The following is a 20,144-nucleotide window of genomic DNA, read 5'->3' on the forward strand; positions in this document are numbered from 1 at the left end:
GCGCGTTGTGGAAACAGATCTGGATCTCATTGGAGAAAGGTAGCAAATGAATGAACTGGACTTTTGGCAAGTCTCGGGGTAGGAACTCGACGCTTTCTGGAAAGTTAGTGAGCAGGAAAATAGACATCCTTTCCGCTTTCTCCCAGCGTGGGTATTTCATTATCCCTCCCTGTAAGAAGTAACAACCACAAAGCCAAGGGAAAAAACGATGCGCAGGAAAAAGCCACAGTAGGAAGCAAAGATTTCTCCCCCCACCCTCTCTCTCTGAAATAATTAATGTCGCAATCAGTGTGGTGCACCCTTGGAGACAAATTGGTTGGGGAGGTGGAAAGATATTAAGAAACAACTCGACTGTTTTTCGTCCAGTTTTATTTTTATTTATTTATTTTCCCTGAAAAAGCAGATCGCTCAACGGTGTCACAAAGAAAGGGAGAGGAATTGAGTGCCAGCCTGAGAAAGGCGAAGCTGCCTCTCTAAAGCATTTTGGTGGCTTTGTAAGTTTGGGGGAAAGGGGCGGGGGTGTCAATCAAGAATTATATCCAGAATACCCCAAGTGTTACAACTTACCGTATTTGCCGGCGTATGACTTTTTGCCCTGAAAAACATGCCTCCAAGTGGGGGTCGTCTTATACGGCGAGTATATAACAAACTCTATATTTTGAGTGGAAATGTTGGGGGCTCGTCTTATACGCCCAGTCGTCTTATACGCCGGCAAATACGGTAGTTATGAATACATGAAATGGGTACATATAAGAAAAATAAAAGAAACAATAGGACAGGGACGGTAGGCACTTTGGTGCGGTTATGCACGCCCCCTACAGACCTCTTAGAAAAGGGGTGAGGTCAATAGTAGACAGTCTAAGGCTAAGGTTTTTGGGGTTTGGGGAAGAAACCACAGAGTCAGCTAGAGTATTCCAGACATTGACCACTCTGTTGCTGAAGTCGTATTTCCTGCAATCAAGTTTGGTGCGGTTTACCTTGAGTTTGTATCTATTGTTTGCTCTAGTGTTGTTATGGTTGAAGCTGAAGTATTCATTGACAGGTAAGTCATTGCAATGTATGATTTTATATACCATACTTAGATCAGACCAAAGACGACGTAATTCAAGGTTTTCTAGGTCTAGAATTTCAAGTCTGGTGGCATAAGGTATTCTATAATGAGTAGAGGAGTTGAGAATTCTTCTTGTGAAATATTTCTGGACTTTCTCAACTGTGCTAATATCAGATACGTAATGTGGGTTCCAGACTGATGAGCTGTATTCGAGTATTGGTCTAGCAAATGTTTTGTATGCTCTAGTTAGTAGTGTGATATTACCAGAGAAAAAGCTACGTAGGATTAGGTTAACAACTCTTTAATGCCTTTTTGGCTATGTAGCTACAGTGGGCTCTAGCACTTAGATCATTAGAGATGAGTATTCCAAGGTCCTTTACAAAGCTTGGATTATCAACAAGGTCTTAACTATTCAGCTTGTATTTTATTTTCTGATTTTTTTTGCCAATATGTAAGACAGAATATTTATTTGTTGAAATTTGAAGTTGCCATTTGTTTGACCATTCTAATACATAGCCAATATCTTTTTGAAGGGTAGCAGTATTGTCTATGGTATTGAACAGCTTTACATCATCAGCGAAGAGAACGCAGTTGCTTTTAATATGATCACAGAGGTCATTTATGTAGAGTATGAAGAGAGTTGGTCCTAGAACACTGCCTTGGGGGACACCACTATTGACAGGTATAGAATTTGATAGGACACTCCCAATTTTGACCATTTGTTGTCTGTTTGACAGGAATGCTTCTATCCAGTTATGCAGTTGTCCAGAGATACCATAAGATTTTAGTTTTAGGAGTAGTTTGTCGTGTACCACTGAATCAAAGCTTTACAGAAGTCTATGTAGATTGCGTCTATTGTTTTGCCCTGATCGAGTTGTGTAGTCCATATGTTCTTGCAGTGTAAGAGTTGCAGATTACAGGATAGTTTTTTTTTCTGAAACCAAATTGTTTATTAGAGAGTAGGTTGTTTGTCTCTAAGTGGAGGATAATGGATTGGTTAATAATTGATTCCATGACTTTACAGGTGATGCAGCATAAGGAGATTGGTCTGTAATTTTCAACTAGGCTGGAGTCTCCCTTTTTGAAGATGGGGATGACCGTGGGTTGTGACCATAGTTTTGGCAAGGAGCTGGTCCTGAAAGATTTTTCAAAGAGAGGTTCGGCTATGGCAGTGGATAGCTTTTTTAAGAAGTAGGCACATATTCCATCTGGTCCAATAGATAGAGATGGTTTTAGATTGTGTAGTGCTTTTTCAACATTGTCATCTGTAAAATCGATATGTATTAGATCATTGTAGTTGTCTGTGGTTTGACTAGGAAATACTGGGCATGATCCATTGCTGTTTACAAATACTGAGCCAAATAATGTGTTAAAGAGGTTGGCTTTAATGGTGTCGTCGTTGCAGTCTTTACCATTAGGTCCTATCAGGGGTGGGATGGACCTTGAGTCTTTTAGTTTGTTGTTCACAAAATTGTAAAAAGTGCGGATGGAATTGGTGCGTAGAAGGTTTTCCTCTTGTTTAATGTGATAATTGGTGCATTCAGTCTTTATCTGATGGCATAAATTTTTGTATCGGCTTTTGAAGTTGGCCACGTGACCAGATTTATTTTTCTGCCAGAGTGATCTCTTTTTGGATTGAAGTTTCCTTATTGTTATGGGTAATCTGTTTTTGTTTTGTTTTGTTTTGGGAGTTGTTGTTGGTAGATATAGTTTGATGACTCTTTTGACTTCAAGTAAAAAAATGTTGTAATGGTCTTCAACAGTATTGCATCCAGTGAATAGAAGTTGCCAATCAAGGGATGAGAGATCATTCTCTATAAGATCATAGTTGCCTTTTTTAAAGTTATAATTGGGGATTACGTCATTGTGATGTTTTTTATGTGGGCGTATGTTGAGACAAAAGTCAATCATATTGTGGTCATTGTTGGAAAAGGTTTCTTTAGTTTGTATTCCGTAAATTAAATTCAAACTATTGCAGAAGATGAGATCGAGGCAGTTGTTTAGTTGGTTACTAGTTGTTCCAGTCCCAGATTTGTGACAGAATTGTAGAAGGTTGCGTGTATGGGTTCAGTTGTACATTCGTTTAGAGTCCAGTCAATATGAGGTAGATTGAAGTCACCAAGAAAGATAAAAGCGTGTGGGCAGGATGTTGCCCATGTTAGTAGTGAATTTAGCTTGTGTACATGTTCGATGTCATAATCAGGTGCTCTGTAACATAGTAAGAATCAAAATGTGATATTTAAGGATAGTTCACAGATGATGGTCTCAGGAAGAGCAAGCTCCTGGGTAACTTGGATGTTTTTTAGATGTAAGGACTTTTTATAGAAGATAGCAACACCACCTCCTCTATGGATTTCATGATCTGATCGGTAAACATGATAGTCTCTTACTGTGGTAATGGAGTCAGGGAGAGATGCATTGAGCCATGTTTCACAGACAAATATGATGTCGAATTTAGCCATATTTAGTAAGAGGAGAAATTCAGGTATTTTATTCACAAGGCTTCTTGCATTGAGTAGCTTGCATTTAAGGCCAGCAGTAGTTGGAATTGAGGTAATTAGGGGCGTGCGTGCCTAGTCTTGGGTGATGGTGGATTGGTTGAGGTAGGGTTGTGGTTGAAGGTTAAAGCTGAGTTGCAGATTGTGTGACTTACTTTTGATACAGTCAGCATGGTAGTCAATGCACAGGTCCTTCTCTCCATTGTCTAGACGTTTTTGAGTTCAGTGCGGAGTACATGGGAGCGGGCACGTTGCTGTATGGTTAGGTCAGGGCAAGAACGGAGGTTCTTATGGTTGGTGTTGGTCTTGGCAAGTGAATTTATAGTATAAATGAATTTACGTTTGCTTGATTCATTTTTGCAAATGACCCTGCAGAAGCATGGGGCCACAGAGCCGTCTCTGTTTTTGAGCTCTCGGCCAATGCGGGAAATGTCAAGCATTTCATCAGGGGAGATGGTTGATGCTTGATAATCACTGATGATGTTTTGGACAGTTGTGATGTCATCATTGTCATTGATGTCCTCTAGACCAAATAAGATGGCATTTGGACATTTCCGTTCACGCTCAACAGCTTCTCTGATGAGGATTGGGATACCGTTAGTTGTCTGATTTATGTTTTTTTAGTGGATTGGGTTGTGGATTGGGTTGTGGTAGTTGGGTAGAGATGTGGTTTGTAGCTATTGGATGTTCAGGTTTTTGCATTGTGTCTTTTTTTTCAAGGTTGGATAATCTTTCTTTTAAAGCATCGAGGGATGCTACTATGGAGTCAAGGGATGTTATTCGGGTTTCTATGGTATCAACTCTGTCAAACAGATCCAGTTTGGGTCTGCATGATTTGCAGTGATATGGAAACTCATTGGATGATTCTAGGTATTGAATCATTTGCTCGGGTAATCCCAAGCAGTCATGATGAGCGTATTTGTTACATAGAGAACATTTGATGGAATTTTCATTATCCTTTAGAGTTTTATAGCATTTAAGGCATGTGCAGGAGTCTTGTGGTTCATTGGTGGGGATTACTTTCTCTTTAGGTTGTGGTTTGGCATTGGATTTTTTTCTTGGCATGGGAGGTTTGTTAAGATGGTGCATTGATTAAATTACTTAATGAATTTTGGGTAATCAATATAGCCAATATCACACCAATCAACCAATTGCAATAATCTCTCTAGTCAAATAATTTTGCTAAGCAACGATCAGCCTAATCAATTAATTACACTAACCACTAATCAATTAATTACACTAATTATTAATCACACTGTTCAATTAAATTCACTAAATCACTAATTTTACTAATCAATTAAATTACATGAATCTTGATCTTTTAAACTAATCAGTAATCACACCATTTGCACTAAACGCTCTAATCACACTAATCAATTAAAACAATAAATCAATTAAACCATTAATAAATTATTTTATAGAAATTGATTATCTAATCATTGATATAGGTAATGAGGTAGAAAAGTTGTAAGTTTTGAGGTAATGAATTAATCAGTGTTTGATTAAAGTAATGAGATAGTATTGAGAGTCTGCAAGGAAAGGGTTAATTGTTTTACTAGCAGCTGTTATTTACTGGGTGGGAGGAATTTATTGCTCTGATGGCTGCTGTTATTACTCTGTAAATAATAGGCTGTAATAAGATGCTCAAAAGCACGCTGGATTATTGAAAGAGAGCAAAACTCGCTGAATTAAAACACTTTAACTACAATCAATATGTCTCTGAATAAGATTGTTTTCCAATAGTTTCCTAAAGTTCTTCAAGTTGAGTAGTAGTAAAAATACAGTCCAGGAATTTGGGTAACCAATCCAATCTGTCCTTTACTTTCAAAGTTACTTCTAGCTGCAATATCTTTTTTTTTTTTACTAAATCTGACAGTCACTCCCAATCATTAATCGCAGCTAATTTCCTCCTTTGAGTCCCATTTTCCAAGAAATTGGAGTGCAGAAATTGGAGTGATTCTTACCAAGACTAAGCACGCTGTTACAAGATCTTTCCTTTCTTTTTCACTTCCGTCTCAGCTGCCTTCCTGGCTTCGATTCAACCATGCTGGCAGTTCTCTTTTTAGTTCGGATGGAGGGGTTTTCTTCAGGTCAGACGAGGAGACTCTCCTCTCCTCTCGACCACCGAAGCATTCCTACTTCAAACACATTACACAAAGACTTAGTTCTTGGGAGAAGACTCAAATGCTGGGAAAAGTGAAAAAGAAAGTAAACATGACAACATAGATGGACGCTTATATTGGTGATCGGTGCATTTTTGGAAGATCTCATGGAGAAAATCTATGTGGTAATGAAAGTCAACACCAACTCAAACACATAAATGATCATTAATCAGTCAATCAGGTGACCTCCAAACAGAAGTGCAGATCTGGTAAGAGACTATGAAACCTCCTATCAGTGAGGTAATATCAGGCCTGGAGCTTTCTGGAAGCAGAAAAATAATATTTTCTTGATGAGTGTGGAATATAACATCACACTTGCTGCCATTACCCAGAACTTGCCTTCATTTCCTTGTGCCTGAAAGAAAACTGTGCTGATCAGAGGAAAATTATGGCTTACTCACCTATCAACTCCTGTTCTTTTGCCAGAGTAATGGTTGGTTGGACTGAGAACCATGTATGAATAATAGTGAAGCAATTTCAGATTAAAAAAATAGGAGAACCTTTCAATTAGTTGTTTAATAATGAATATATTGCTTCAAGAGATAAGATTTTTGTTTTGCTTTGGAGTTATTTAAGCTGGTTAAATAACTTTAAAATTCCTGTTAAGAGTTAAATTAGGCTGGACAACTTTTTGACATGATGTCATACTGACAAGATCCTTGTAAATGGGCAAGACATTGATTTATATTACCACCACCAAAAGCACTTTGGGTCTAACTTATTAAACTGTAAGTTTAATAAGTGTTTATTAATTTCTAGCATTAAGAAAAATAAAATGCTAAATATCAATTCAATATTTTCTTGATATTAAAAATTCACTAAGAGGAACAGGGTATTGTCTCTAGCTGAGATTCATGTTTATGTTTATCAAAGAGTTAGTCTTTGTTAGTCAAGGAAGTAAAATTTGTATAGCTGCTCATCTCACAAAATGACTCTGAGTGTCATAGAAAACAACAAAAATCAATATATATAAAAATAAAAATCCACATTCAAAGATAAATATTATAAAAATAAACATACAAACCATAGGCAAAAAGAAAAAAGGAGTAGTCACTTCAACAATAGAACCATCTGAGCATGTCACTGCTGACAATGGACCTGATTGTTTTGCAATTGGCTGGATTCATACAACTTACAATAATTCATAATCTATGATTTATACATTATAATGGCTGGGTTCATATAATACATTAAGACAAACTATAATAATACTAATAATAGGTAACCAAAAATAAAAATGCCAAATCCAGACTAAACACCTGACTGATAGTATGATGAACCATAATATTAATAAGGACAAAAATGCAAAATTCAGTCTAAACATCTGGCTGACCACAACCAACTGTAATCATAATATACACCTGCCCATTCCAGATCCTAGAGAAGTATTGATAGGTGGACAAAAACACCAAGTGCTTGATATACAATATATTCAAATTTTAAAAAATTCACAGTTTTTCCCCTCTCCAAATCTTCCATATTCTTAGTCAAGTGAGAAGTCACCCAGCCAAGACCACATTCAAAAAAGCTATTTTCCGAAGTTATCTTGATGATACTTTCCAGACACCTAGCACTGGAGGAGAATATGAAAAGCATCTTGGTATACTGGGTCCTATCATTAGGGCTGAGGTGGATGATGTAATCGAAGTAAGTCTATGTTCAAAATATTTTAATAAAAGAGTAATTTGAATTTTTAACAACATTAAACACGAAAAATGTTTGAACTTTGATAAATAGAATCAATTTCAGATTTTAAAAAGCCTATTTCCAATTTTTGTGTCTTACAACTATATGTTAAGTAATTAAATTATTTATACAAAGAATGTAACAAATATTTACTATGGACAGTACTGGAATCCAAATAGTGCTCTCCACATTATTTGGAATGAACACCAACAGAAATAGGGCCAACTAAAATACTGGAAACACATCTTGAAATGTAAGAAGCTGGGGATCTTAGCTTCTTTTCTCTTTTTCGCAGACCCATTCTGTTACAGGGATTCTGAGCTTTCGTCAGAGACTGCTTTGAAGTTTGAATGAACCTGTGATCGAGCTCAGTCCCCAATTTGAGAAGCCCTAGGGAAGGAGGAGGGAAGCACTTGCTAGAGTGCAATGGACATTTTAGATGTAAAATGGAAGAACTGCCAGAACAGGCCTCTAACTCTAAGAGACCTGGAAAGTTATATCAGCAGATTTTATAAAATCTAGATGCATCCATCTAGCAAAATAGGAAATAATAAATTAGACCTCTATTAATTTATCTTATTCATATGATATTTACAACAATATTTAAATATCATTTTTTTAAATGTTTAAATATTTAAGATATTATATTCTCTCTCTCTTTCTCTTGTTCCTCCCCAGATTATGTCATAAATTTTCAATTTTTTTGTACTTTTGCAAATCTTGCATTCCTTCATATCTCTCTCCCTCCCTTTCTCTCCCTCCCTCCTCCCTCCCTCATCTCTCTTAGCGTAGCTCTTACTGCAGAAGTTCAACACTCAGGAAATTCAATCGACTACTGTTGTGTATGGTGATACAGAAGTACAATATAATATCAGATATTTTTAGTACCATCTGAATAATACTCTGAGTCAACCTTGTACAGTTAACAACAGTAATTGGGGCTGGTTAACAACATTAATTGGGGCTGGTATATCCGTTGCTGAGTCTTGGTCATAAAATCTGAAATCATATGACCCTGACGCTTAGTGGATGCAGTTCTGGCAGTCCACGGTTGTGTCATTAAGCAAACCCTACACTGTTATTAAGAGCAAGTGCTTACCGCTTGCAACCTTGTTCCAGCCCACCCCCGACTTTGCTTGTGGGAAGCTGGCAGGTAAGGTTGCAAATGGTAATTACCTAGCCATGGGACCCTGTGATGTCATAATTGCAAGCCAGGTGCCAAATATCTGAATTATGATCATATGATTGTGGGGATGCTGCGATAGCTGCTACTACAAGGACTACCTTGTAAGACTGAATGCTGGCTGAAAGAGTGGTCCTTAAATCAGGACTGCCTCAATAGAATATTTTCGCATATAGAGAGATCCAGTGAAATTAATAACATATTGTATATGCAGCTTATGAGGTAATAGATAACAGATAATCAGAGTTGGAAGGAACCTTGTAGGTTATTTAGTCCAACCCCCCCACCCAAGCAGGAGACCCTACACCATTTCTGACAAATGGCAGTCCAATCTCTTCTTGAAAGTCTCAAGTGATGGTGCTCCCACAACTTCCGAGGGCAAGCTGTTCCATTGGTTGATTGTTCTGTCAGAATGTTTCTCCTTATTTCCAGGTTAAATCTCTCCTTGTTCAGTTTCCATCCATTATTCCTTGTCTGGCCTACAGGTGCTTTAGAAAATAGCTTGACCCCTTCCTCCCTCTGGCAGCCCCTCAAACATTGGAAGGCCACTATCATTTGAGGGGCTGCCACAGGAAAGGGTCAAGCTATTTTCTAAAGCGCCTGTAGGCCAGGTACATAAACTGTTTTGAGGCAAGGGTCACACATAGCTTTAGATGGCAGGATCCAAAGAAAAAGTTATTTTAATTTAATATACTGGTGTAGGCTTTCCCAACCAGTGTCTGTTTGACATTGTTGCGCATCAGAGTTTGTGATTGAGGTGCAGATAACAGATTTCCTGATGCTTCACCAACAACTGTGGTGAAATCTTCAAAAGCAAGGTGGTCTATTGTGTAGATCAGACAATTGAGGAGGAGCTTATTTTGGACTGGGGCAGGTTGGTAAAGGTTGGTCTCTGATTGATTTTTTATGTTTGATACTAATTGGTTACTTTGGTATTATTGGCTCTTGATTGGATCTTTGTTTATCCTGATTGGTCATTTTGAGTGTATACAGAATAAACACTCAAAAAATAATAAAAGTAAATAAAATAAAAAAGAAATGTATTTTGTATAATGATATTTGATAAAATAATTTGTTTACAGTTTCAGTCCTTTGAAACACTCTACAATCTCTGACAGAAATTCAGGCTACAAAACTGCAAACAGTTGAAATTCTTCTGTGTATAGGTTTTGTTTTTTTTAACTCTGTATTAATCATTGACTGTTCAACTCGCTAGGTTCAGTTCAAAAATTTGGCCTCTAGACCATACTCACTTCATGCTCATGGCCTTCTCTATGATAAATCTTCTGAAGGCAGAAGCTATGACGACCAGTCTCCTGAATTGTTCAAAAAGGATGAGGCTATCATGCCAAACGGCACATACACATATGTCTGGCATGTCCCCCAACGGTCAGGACCAACAGACAATACAGAAAAATGTAAATCATGGGCCTATTACTCTGGTGTAAATCCGGTAAGATAAATGTCATAGAATATTGTTAAAAAGAAAACTTAATAATCTTTATTAAGAAAACTTAATAAAAACATTTTAATTAACCTTAAAGATTATATGCTTATCTATCTTCTAGCATATGCATTTTGCTTATTATCTTAGATTTGCAATTTCTTTCATGAAAAAGAATTATTTCTGTTTAGATCACCATTTTTTTCAGTATTGTTTGTAGGGTCATGAATTGTGGTTTTGTATTCTTTTCCCTAGATTCTGATCATTTTTTTGGTAGGTCAAATAGTTTTGAAAACTCTAATGAAGGAGAAATTTAATAGCTATATTAATAACATTTAGTAGCTATATTAATAACATTTTTCCAAACAGATAATCTCTTTTAATACATTGTTTTGAATAAACATTGATTGAATATTCATGTTTATTTCTCTTTAAGATTAAATATATGTACTTTTGTTTGTATCACCAAATAATTATTTTTCATACTGGGTTTGGGTTGATTATTTTTACCTTTAATTATATGCTATTACTAAATGTTCATTTTAGTAATATTACTAAATATTACTAGTGTTCATTTTTGTATTTCTTTTTTAACATGAAAAATTAAATCACATTGAAATATATTTTGCAGGAAAAAGATATTCACTCTGGCTTAATTGGACCTATTTTGATCTGCCAGAAAGGCATGATTGACAAGTACAACAAGACAATAGACATAAGGGAATTTGTCTTGTTTTTTATGGTCTTTGATGAGGAGAGAAGCTGGTACTTTGCAAAATCTGACAAAAGGACTCGTGCAGAGAAACTTATAGGAGTCCAATCTCGCCACACATTTCCTGGTAGAAATATTTTCATTTCTCTTATATAAGATTTCCACTTACGATAAATCATTTTCATGCTAATGGCAACATAATACTGAATGTTATCTTTATGTTTATAGCAATAGCACTTAGACTTGTATACTGCTTCATAGTGCTTTACAACACTCTCTAAGTCAGTGGTTGCTAACCAGTGGGCCAGGGATGGTGGTCCACAGAGAAATGTCCCCCCCAAAAAACACTCCCCCAAAGCAATTAATCCTGGCTGTGTTGGAACACAAGGCTGCACTGCTCACATGGCCCACCTACCCGCTGCCCCCACCCTTCGACTGAGCGCAAACCTTGAGTAGAGCTACGTGAGCTGCAACTGGAAGGTAAGACCAATGGCGGGGGAGGGAAATCCGCCCCAGGGTGGCTTGCTGACATTGGTGGGAAAGTCAGTCCCATATTCCAGAGCTGTAGTAGTCACAGGACTGGCCTTTTGGTCATCCTGGAGCAGCTCCTCCAGTCCATGGCAGGCCGGTGCACCCGGTTGGTGGAGTAGCTGCTCCGGGATGAAAGTCTGACCGACTTTCCCACCAATGTCAGCAAGCCACCGTCAGTCAAAATTCATATTAGTGGTCCACGGGATTTAAAATTATGAGTTTGGTGGTCCCTGAGGTCCAAAAGGTTGGAGACTCATGCTCTAAGTGGTTTGCAATGTCAGCATATTGCCCCCAACAATATGGGTCATTTTACTGATTTCAGAAGGATGGTAGACTGAGTCAATCTTGAACCAGTCAGGATCAAACTCCTGACAGTGGAATGTAGTTAGCCTGCAATATTGCATTCTAACCACTGCGTCACAACTCTTTATAATAATTGTTTATATTTTTTTCTATTTTTCTTATCCTAATAATAGTATAGACCTGTATTTATTCATTGTTAAAAACAATCAGCTCAATTGTTAACTGGTTGCTTGTGTTAATATCAAATCTATTAGATCTTACTTTCTCTTCTAGTCTTTGTATCTAAATAAAACAACTTTGTATCCATACATTTTCAACTACGTTATAGTATACAGATAATATTCTTTTCCGCTTCCTAGATTCTATAATTATCCTTGCTCTCTCTTTAAATAAAATTTCAGAGATGCTATTTGATGAGAGGCACAAAAGATATATCTTTGATTCCTAAAGATGATTTTGGCTCAGTCCTACAGGGAAGGTATGGAGGATGGGAACAGGAGGGATTGCTTTGAATGGTGCCTTGAACTCCTATAGCATAATGCTTGTGTCAGAACCACCAAAGCACTTGTCATCACTGTTGGGGATGCCCACTTGGAGGCTCTCTTCATGTTCCCAGCAGGAGTTAAAGATTTTACCACACAACAACATTGGTCTCAAATGCAGGCTTGCTAACCTCCTACCCAGAGTCTTAACCACATGAGCCACCATGCTCCATTATCTCTTATATAAAAGGTGGAATCCAACTAATAATGATAAAGTTCCCAAATATTATGTTAAGAGTTCTATGACTGAGATTTTCAACTTTTTTTTATTAACACAACTATATTAGTGTATTTTTATTTGATAGGTAGTTATATCAAAGCACAGTATAAGATCTATTTTACTCTGATAACAATCTGTTGAGGTATGTTGGTCTGTCAGAATAACTGGCTCAAAGCTTGCATAGTGGAGTGAATGGGTAGACTAGAATCTGGGTCTTCCTCCTTTTAATCCAGTATCTTATTGACTGTAGCACAAACAGCTGTGGAACTATTCAAGTCTAAATTGTTTTGCTCAGTTATTTTATCTTCCTTTCTATAGCTGCATCACAATTCTAAAATAGCAGAGTTGGAAGGGACTTTTGAGGTCTTCCAATCTAACCTCCTGCTCAAGCAGGAAAAATCAGTCAAAATCACGATTCTCACAACTGATTTTTCAAGAAGCTTTGTATAATTTGCTCTGATAAAATACATATTTAAACTATAAATCTACTGTACTTCCACTGGAATTTCCCAATTTGGCTATATCATACTCTTTAGAAGTTTAGAAGGTGGCTCCAGGTTATTACAAAAAAAATGCAAAGTGAATTTGTAATTCATCTTTCTGGTATTACTGTGCCTACATTTATTTAATCTGGTTTATTTTTTTAATGATTTGTGTTGTATTTTATTAAGACTAATCCATGCTGGACATTTGTGAATATAACAGTTAAAAATAAATATTTTTTCCATCTCTCCTTGCACTACTATACTTAAAAGCAGTTGAAAACTTAATGAGAACTAGGAGAAAAAAAATAGGCTTTCTCCAAATTCTCACCATGCTATTAGATTTTTAATCTGATGTCTGCTATATTAAATTGAACTGCAATGCTTTTTGTTTAATCTGGTCATATTTTTATTTTTAGCAATTAATGGGATCCCCTATCAGCTGCAAGGCTTGAAGATGTACAAAGATGAGAATGTCCACTGGCATTTGCTGAACATGGGTGGGCCCAAAGATATCCATGTTGTTAAATTTCATGGTCAGACATTCACTGAAGAGGGAATGGAAGATAATCAACTTGGAGTCCTTCCTCTTCTTCCTGGTAAATAAATTCAGATCCACACATGTGTTTCTTGCTGAAATGACTTCAAACATTTCTAAGTAGTTGCATTGAATATAGATATAAAGCATTCATTAAAATATATTAGCCAAACAGGAGATAAGAGTATTATGTATAATGTCTTGAACTGAACAAAATAAATATGGAAAATAAATATAATAACAGTGTGGAATTCACAATGCATTTCAGGTTGTAAACAATCTTAAGGGAAATAGGATATTCTTTAAATATAATAGCATTAATTACATAACACTGTTACTCTTCATTTAAGGTATTCTTTTGAAGTAACATTATACAGCTGCAGTACATTGGAATTTTAATAGCATTAAAATTAACACAAATGTTTGAACTTCTGAAATAGTGAAATGTGCAAAATGACAGCACCTTAACTTTTGTAAGATACATTTTCTTTATGATGTACTTGGCCATCTCTCTATGAAAGTATTATTAAAACTTTAAGCAATGCAATTTGTTCGTTGTAAATTTACAAAGAACTTTGCTTCCAGTAGCTTCCCAGATATGCTAAGACACTCAATTCTCCATCTAGGTAATCTGAGAGAATTATGGCTAGCAATACAAAACTTCTCACATATGTGAAATAATAATCATAAAAGCATTCAGCTATTCCCAGAATACTTGAGCTCTAATAAGGTTTGATGGCTGCCTATGGGACAACATATTCATGTGAATAAGAGGGAGAGAGGCTTATTCTACTTGTTTATGCTGTAAAATAAACCTTTATAAATAGAGAAACTAATAAATTAGGATTTAGGACTGTATAGAGATCAGTGGTGGAATTCAAATTTTTTAATACCGGTTCTGTGGGTGTGGCTTATTTGGTGGGCGTGGGACAATGTATTTTCCAAAGAAGCAGAATGCAAACAGGAAGCAATGGATGGAAACTGAACAGAGAGAAGCAACCTAAAACTAAGGAGAAACTTGCTGACAATGAGAACAATTAACCAGTGGAACTGCCTGTCTCCAGAAGTTCTGGGTGCTCAATCACTGGAAGTTTTTGAGAAAAGACTGGACAGCCATTTCTCTGAAATGGTATAGGGTTCACCCCAAGGTCCCTTCTAAGTATTATTCTGACACCTTTCCCATGATTTCTACTCAGAGTTTGGCATCCTCAGTTTTTTGCCTGAGGTGGGGGTTGGACTAGAAGACCTCCAAGGTACCTTTTCAACTCTTGTTAAACACATGTGTATTTTATGCTCTGGACTATTGACATTGAATGCATGTAAACCCTGACAAATATGTGGTAGCCCTGGGCAAAAGAAAGGCAGAAAAATCACTCTAGGTGTAGGGACAGTGTAAAATATTAACACATGATAAATTATGGAACAATTAAAAATAATAGCACAAAGTTTTATCTCTCTATCTCTCTTCCTTTTTCTTTCTTTCTTTCTCTCTCTCTCTCTCTCTCTCTCTCTCTCTCTCTCTCTCTCTCTCTCTCTCTCACACACACACACACACACACACACACACACACAGAGAGAGAGAGCACTTAACAGACAAGCATTTTGGAAGCAGCTCCTTTAAATTTTTCCAAGGCTGGAGTGGATTCCCCCACCCCATCAGATTGTACTCCTTCTCACTCCAGACACTTTAAACTCACACGGGGAAATCTATACTTTCAGCGTCCATGGGGAATCCTTGGAGAAGTTTTTAAAGGACCTGCTGCTTCCAAAATGCATTTCTTTTATGTTGCAAAAGTGCTCCAAAGCTCGATTCACCCCCACCCCCTCTGTCAGACCACACTCTTTCTCATTCCAGACACTTTAACTCACAAGGGGAAAGCGATACTTGCAGCATCCATGCCTTTCTTCCTTTCCCCTGGGGAGAAAGAGGACGTGGGGAACGGAAAGCTAGCAAAGCGATCGCAAGTGAGCGACCAGGCGACCGGGTTGGGAGCGTGGCCAGCCAGGGGTCACCACCAGTTCGGCGACCCATGGCAAATAACTGCTACCAGTTCACCCAAGAAGGTGCGAACCAGTTGAATACCACCTCTGATAGAGATCCAGTTTTCATTCTTACAATATCTCCTGTCCAATGTTGGAAGACTGAAAATATTTAAGGGACAAGTGCTGTAGAACCCTTATTGTAACATATAGGGCATATCTTCCTGGACGGACGTTCCCCAAATTCCACTTGTATCAACCAACAATTTGTTCCATTAACTTTAAGTATACTTATAAACCTGAATTTTCTGTCTAATCTCTGGTTAAGTTGAACATGCTGTCCTATTCACCATATTACTATATGATTCAAATTCTTGGAATTTTAACCTTTTTAAAAAATGAGCATGTCTCCTCTCTGCTTTCAAGGTACATTCACCTCCATCAAAATGAAACCATCCAAAATTGGCACATGGCTTTTAGAAACAGAAGTTGGTGAAAATCGGGAAAGAGGAATGCAGGCTCTCTTTACTGTCATTGACAAAGGTAACAGAGTTTAACCATACTAATTTTACAAGGCACATCAGCTTCATTACAAATTTGTGCTACAAAAAAAAAAAAAAAAGGGTGGGGGCCTATTCTGAGATCCCAAGTTTGCATTTATTTATTTGTTTGTTTATTTATTTATTATGAATAGCATGTAGATGACATCACTGGCACATTCCCCAGTTAGCAGGCATTACAAATATTTTGAAGATTGGGGGAAGGTACATATCCCATTTTAATATCATTACTATATAATCTGCTTGTGTCTTTGCCTCTTCCTAGCTGGGCATATTAAGCTAGGTACAACAGAATAGAATAGGATAGGATAGGATAGGATAGAATTCTTTATTGGCCATGTGTGATTGGATACACAAGGAATTTGTCTTGGTGCAAATGCTCTCAGTATACATAAAAGAAAAGATACATTCATCAAGAGTCAAGAATCATAAGGTACAACACTTAATAATAGTCATAGAGTACAATAAGCAAGACTAGAAAACAGTCAGTATAGAAATCATAACTTTCTCTCCTGTTGGGTTTAATAGGAGTACTCTGCTTAATGACAGAATTTAGGAAAAGTTAATAAAACACTTCGATGCCGCCTCTTTCTCCCTCTGCAGATTGTAAATTACCAATGGGACTGGCAAGTGGGATAATACAAGACTCACAGATCAGTGCTTCAGGTCATGTTGGTAGGTTGAATTTTAAAGCTGCTGTGACAAAAATCTTGTTATTCGGAAATTCTATATCCAGAAGTTCATCTACTGAATTGTGTGGCTCTAATGAACACCAAATTCTATAGATTATTATTAAATTACACCTGGGGCATATTTTCATTTTATTTGTATGGTACAAGAAATAATTGTCTCATAATATCAAGAGGAAGGGGAAAGAACATTAATTAGTAGTATATACTGGGCCCCTAGCATGCAGTATTCAAACTATTTTTGGAACATTTTCAGATTTTTTTTGTTTTTACTTCTTGGTTCCAGTTCTTTTATAACAGATACTTGATAATCGATAATTTCCAATATTTGACTTTGGGCCAGTCATCCTCTCTCAGCCCAACCCACCTCACAGGGTGGTTCCGCAGGGGAAAATAGAAGAAGGAACCATTGTTAGGTACATTGGCTGCCTAAAGTTATGTGTAAAAATTATAAAAGTGGGATACAAATAAATATAAATTAAAAACTACAAATATTTCATGTTATGAAAATAATATATTTTACAATTGTTTTAGTAAAAAACAAAAGTCACCATGGAAAGCAACCATAACTTGTTGACATTGTTCTGCAAAATGTATTTTCCATATTTCTGTACAGGATATTGGGAGCCTAAGCTAGCAAGACTGAATAATCCTGGAAAATATAATGCTTGGAGCATCATAAAGAAGGAACATGAACATCCATGGATCCAGGTATGAATTAAGATGCATAAGGGAGGAAACCCCAAGAAAAATGACTTAAGCTTGTTGCATTCATCAGCTGAGGAGCCTTAGGCTTCTCTCAGCATTAGAAATGGAAGCACAAGAGAGCAGGCATTCAAGAACAGTAATCTTGGACAAGATTAGTAAAAAATGAATGAAGCTAATTACAGAATTCTGGACACTGCTATGTATCAAATATAAGCCCAAATTATAGTGAAATCAATATTTGTACTCTTGCCTCTTTACTTCCACCTATGTAATGGGCTTGAATTTTCTCTTTTCTGGACAGGAGGAATAGCTTCCACCTGTTTCTAATGTTAACTGTCATGATCATTAATTTTTGCCCTTTTGCTCTTAACTATATCAGAACCAACTTTCACAGGAACACATGTAAAAAATGTTTTGGTTTAGAAATAAGAAGGCATATGGCCTCCATCTTCCTTACTGGCTAATATCAAATCAAAGATAGTTCTGTCTATCAAATCAAATTGTAGATATTTCAAAAATATCTACAGTTTGTTTTTTGAAAAGGATCATTTATAACTTCTTCATTGGGCTCCTGATATTAAGCACTAACAACAGCCTTAATTTCTTGTTCCTTCACTCATTTTGATCCAGAGGCTCTCAAAAGCATTGCCAAGATCACTCGGATTTTTAAACTGATAACGGATATTTTGAACATACAGTGCAATTTCGTCCCACTTTTTATTTCTTCTGGAGTTTCTTTTTTTAATGAAAAAAAAAAGCTATGAGAGGAATAGGAACTGCTCACTCTGTAGACAAAGGTCATGTAAATTTAATCAGGTAATACAAGCATATAACCTTATAAATGCTAGAAAAATGCAGGTATCTGAAATTGTGACAGAATTCCTGCCTGGAAGGGAGTAAATAGTATTTTATTTATTTAATATATTTGAAAACATTTTTTGTGTAATAACCCAAAATTTGTACAAATAGCAAAACTGAAAAATTTCAAATACACAAATTAAGAACATATAAATTAAAAAATGGGTACAAGGAAGGAGAAAACTAATTTCCATCCATCACATTTATAAGGGTAGAAAAGACAAGCATTTAAAAGACATAACCTTATCTTAGAGTTGAAAATTTAACTTCTTGCTTAATGATTAGTGACCTTTCTGAGTCACAATGACACTGCAAAAGTAATTTTACAACTACTCCTTGTATTGCTGACCACTGGTGTCCCCATTGTCACGACTGACATTCAGGTGCTTCTTAACTAGTGGGATTTCTTTGTGTCTGTTTTCCTGCAATTACGTGAATGCCTTTTGTGCACTTCACAACTGGCTTCTGACTAATAGAGAAGCTGGCAATAAAATTGCAAGTTGTGGTCACATGATGTTTCTCTAATGACCAAAATAAAATGATATCATATGGTCATTGCAATTATACGATGTTTTGCTTAGCAACCATGATGCTTAGTGATGGAATTTTAGATCTAATTGTGGTTACTAAGCGAGAACTATAAGCAAGTGCCTCCACATGGTGAATGTAGATAATTTAGGAATATAAATTATAAACAGAGTGATATCACTGCTCAAAAGATCAAGTCCTATTTCTGAGTTTTAAATGATTGCAAAAAGAGAAAGGCAAAACACCAAATACATACAGTATATTATGTATACAGTATACTGATTCAAATTTGGGCTGTAAGGTGTAACCTCTCAGTGTTTAAAGAGATGATTAGAACCTATATTTAACTCTTTTCTTACTATAAAAGTGACACATTCCTCTAATTTTAATCTGATTTTTAGTGTTGTTAAATTTTTAAATGCAATTTTAATATGATTTTAGAGGCACTAAATTTAAGTAAGGAATTTAATTCTAGGGAAATAAATTTTTATCTTATTCCCCCAGGCATGGAATTAAGAAGCCAAGCTAAAAGCAAGTAAATGCTTTTTTGTGTATAGAAACAAGAAACCATTTTTGAAATGGCTGATCTCTGTTTCGTTCTGTACACGATCCTCCTTCTACAATAAATCTATTGTCACCGATACAACAGTTTATTGCAACATCACAATGTGATTTGGTTGTGGAAATCATCTTGGAATGTATTGCTATTCTTGAGTTATTAAGAATATTAACATTTTAATATTAACATGTTGCTTTTGTCACCTTAAATTAGGGGAGATTGTGAATTAAATGTACAGGATAAGAAATATTTGAAAATTGATTTCCCGCTTGGGAGAGCGGATGAATTAGAAAGCAAAATCTTGATATGCACTTAATTTAATTACATTCATCTCTACAGCTCTGACCATAATCAGTCATTTACTTATTTAGTGTATTGGTTTAGTCTTCCTTATTAGCTCTGCAAACATTTATCAAAGCTGTACAATAATATGAGTGTTATATTTTAATTTGCATAAATAATGAATCATTGATTATTTTGATTTTCTTTGTGAAAGGAAACATGACTGCCACAAAGATATTCAGATTCTGCATATTATTTCATATATACAATCAATTTTATATGTGGTTCCTACATTGTGTTATGCTATAGTTTGTAGGTTCACACATTCTATATGTAATTGTGAAATTACAAAGGTTTAGCAATTAAAAGAATATAAAATTTGACATACCATGGCTTAGTGTCATACATGAATCCAGTTTTCACATCACTGTATTTCAGATCAAGAGCATTCTGGTTGGCTCTGCTTTTAATTTGAGAATACCAGTAGTCTTAGACAAGAGGGTGAAGACTAGCGTAAAACATACCATTTGTCTTGTATGCCATATATTGGCTTACATTAGAATGTTCTTCTACCATCAAAGATTTCAACCTTCAGTATGTTTTGTGTTTGTAAATTGATAGAGAAGGT

At 36.2% G+C, this 20,144-nt stretch overlaps 1 protein-coding gene across 2 annotated transcripts in view; it reads left to right on the forward strand.

Moving 5' to 3' along the window:
* Positions 1-20,144, forward strand: part of F5 (coagulation factor V) — a 52,264-nt gene that overhangs the window by 24,728 nt on the left and 7,392 nt on the right. For both annotated transcript variants that reach the window (XM_087966430.1, XM_087966431.1), the window contains 7 exons: positions 7,199-7,358; positions 9,797-10,033; positions 10,656-10,863; positions 13,234-13,413; positions 15,759-15,875; positions 16,496-16,567; positions 17,198-17,292. In XM_087966430.1, the coding sequence (XP_087822556.1) occupies positions 7,199-7,358; positions 9,797-10,033; positions 10,656-10,863; positions 13,234-13,413; positions 15,759-15,875; positions 16,496-16,567; positions 17,198-17,292 (1,069 nt within the window). The remainder of the gene's footprint in view (positions 1-7,198; positions 7,359-9,796; positions 10,034-10,655; positions 10,864-13,233; positions 13,414-15,758; positions 15,876-16,495; positions 16,568-17,197; positions 17,293-20,144) is intronic.

This window comes from Notechis scutatus, chromosome 5, assembly GCF_049901735.1.
Source record: "Notechis scutatus isolate UNSWTSFEM ecotype Mainland chromosome 5, rNotScu1.2, whole genome shotgun sequence".
Taxonomy (NCBI): domain Eukaryota; kingdom Metazoa; phylum Chordata; class Lepidosauria; order Squamata; family Elapidae; genus Notechis; species Notechis scutatus.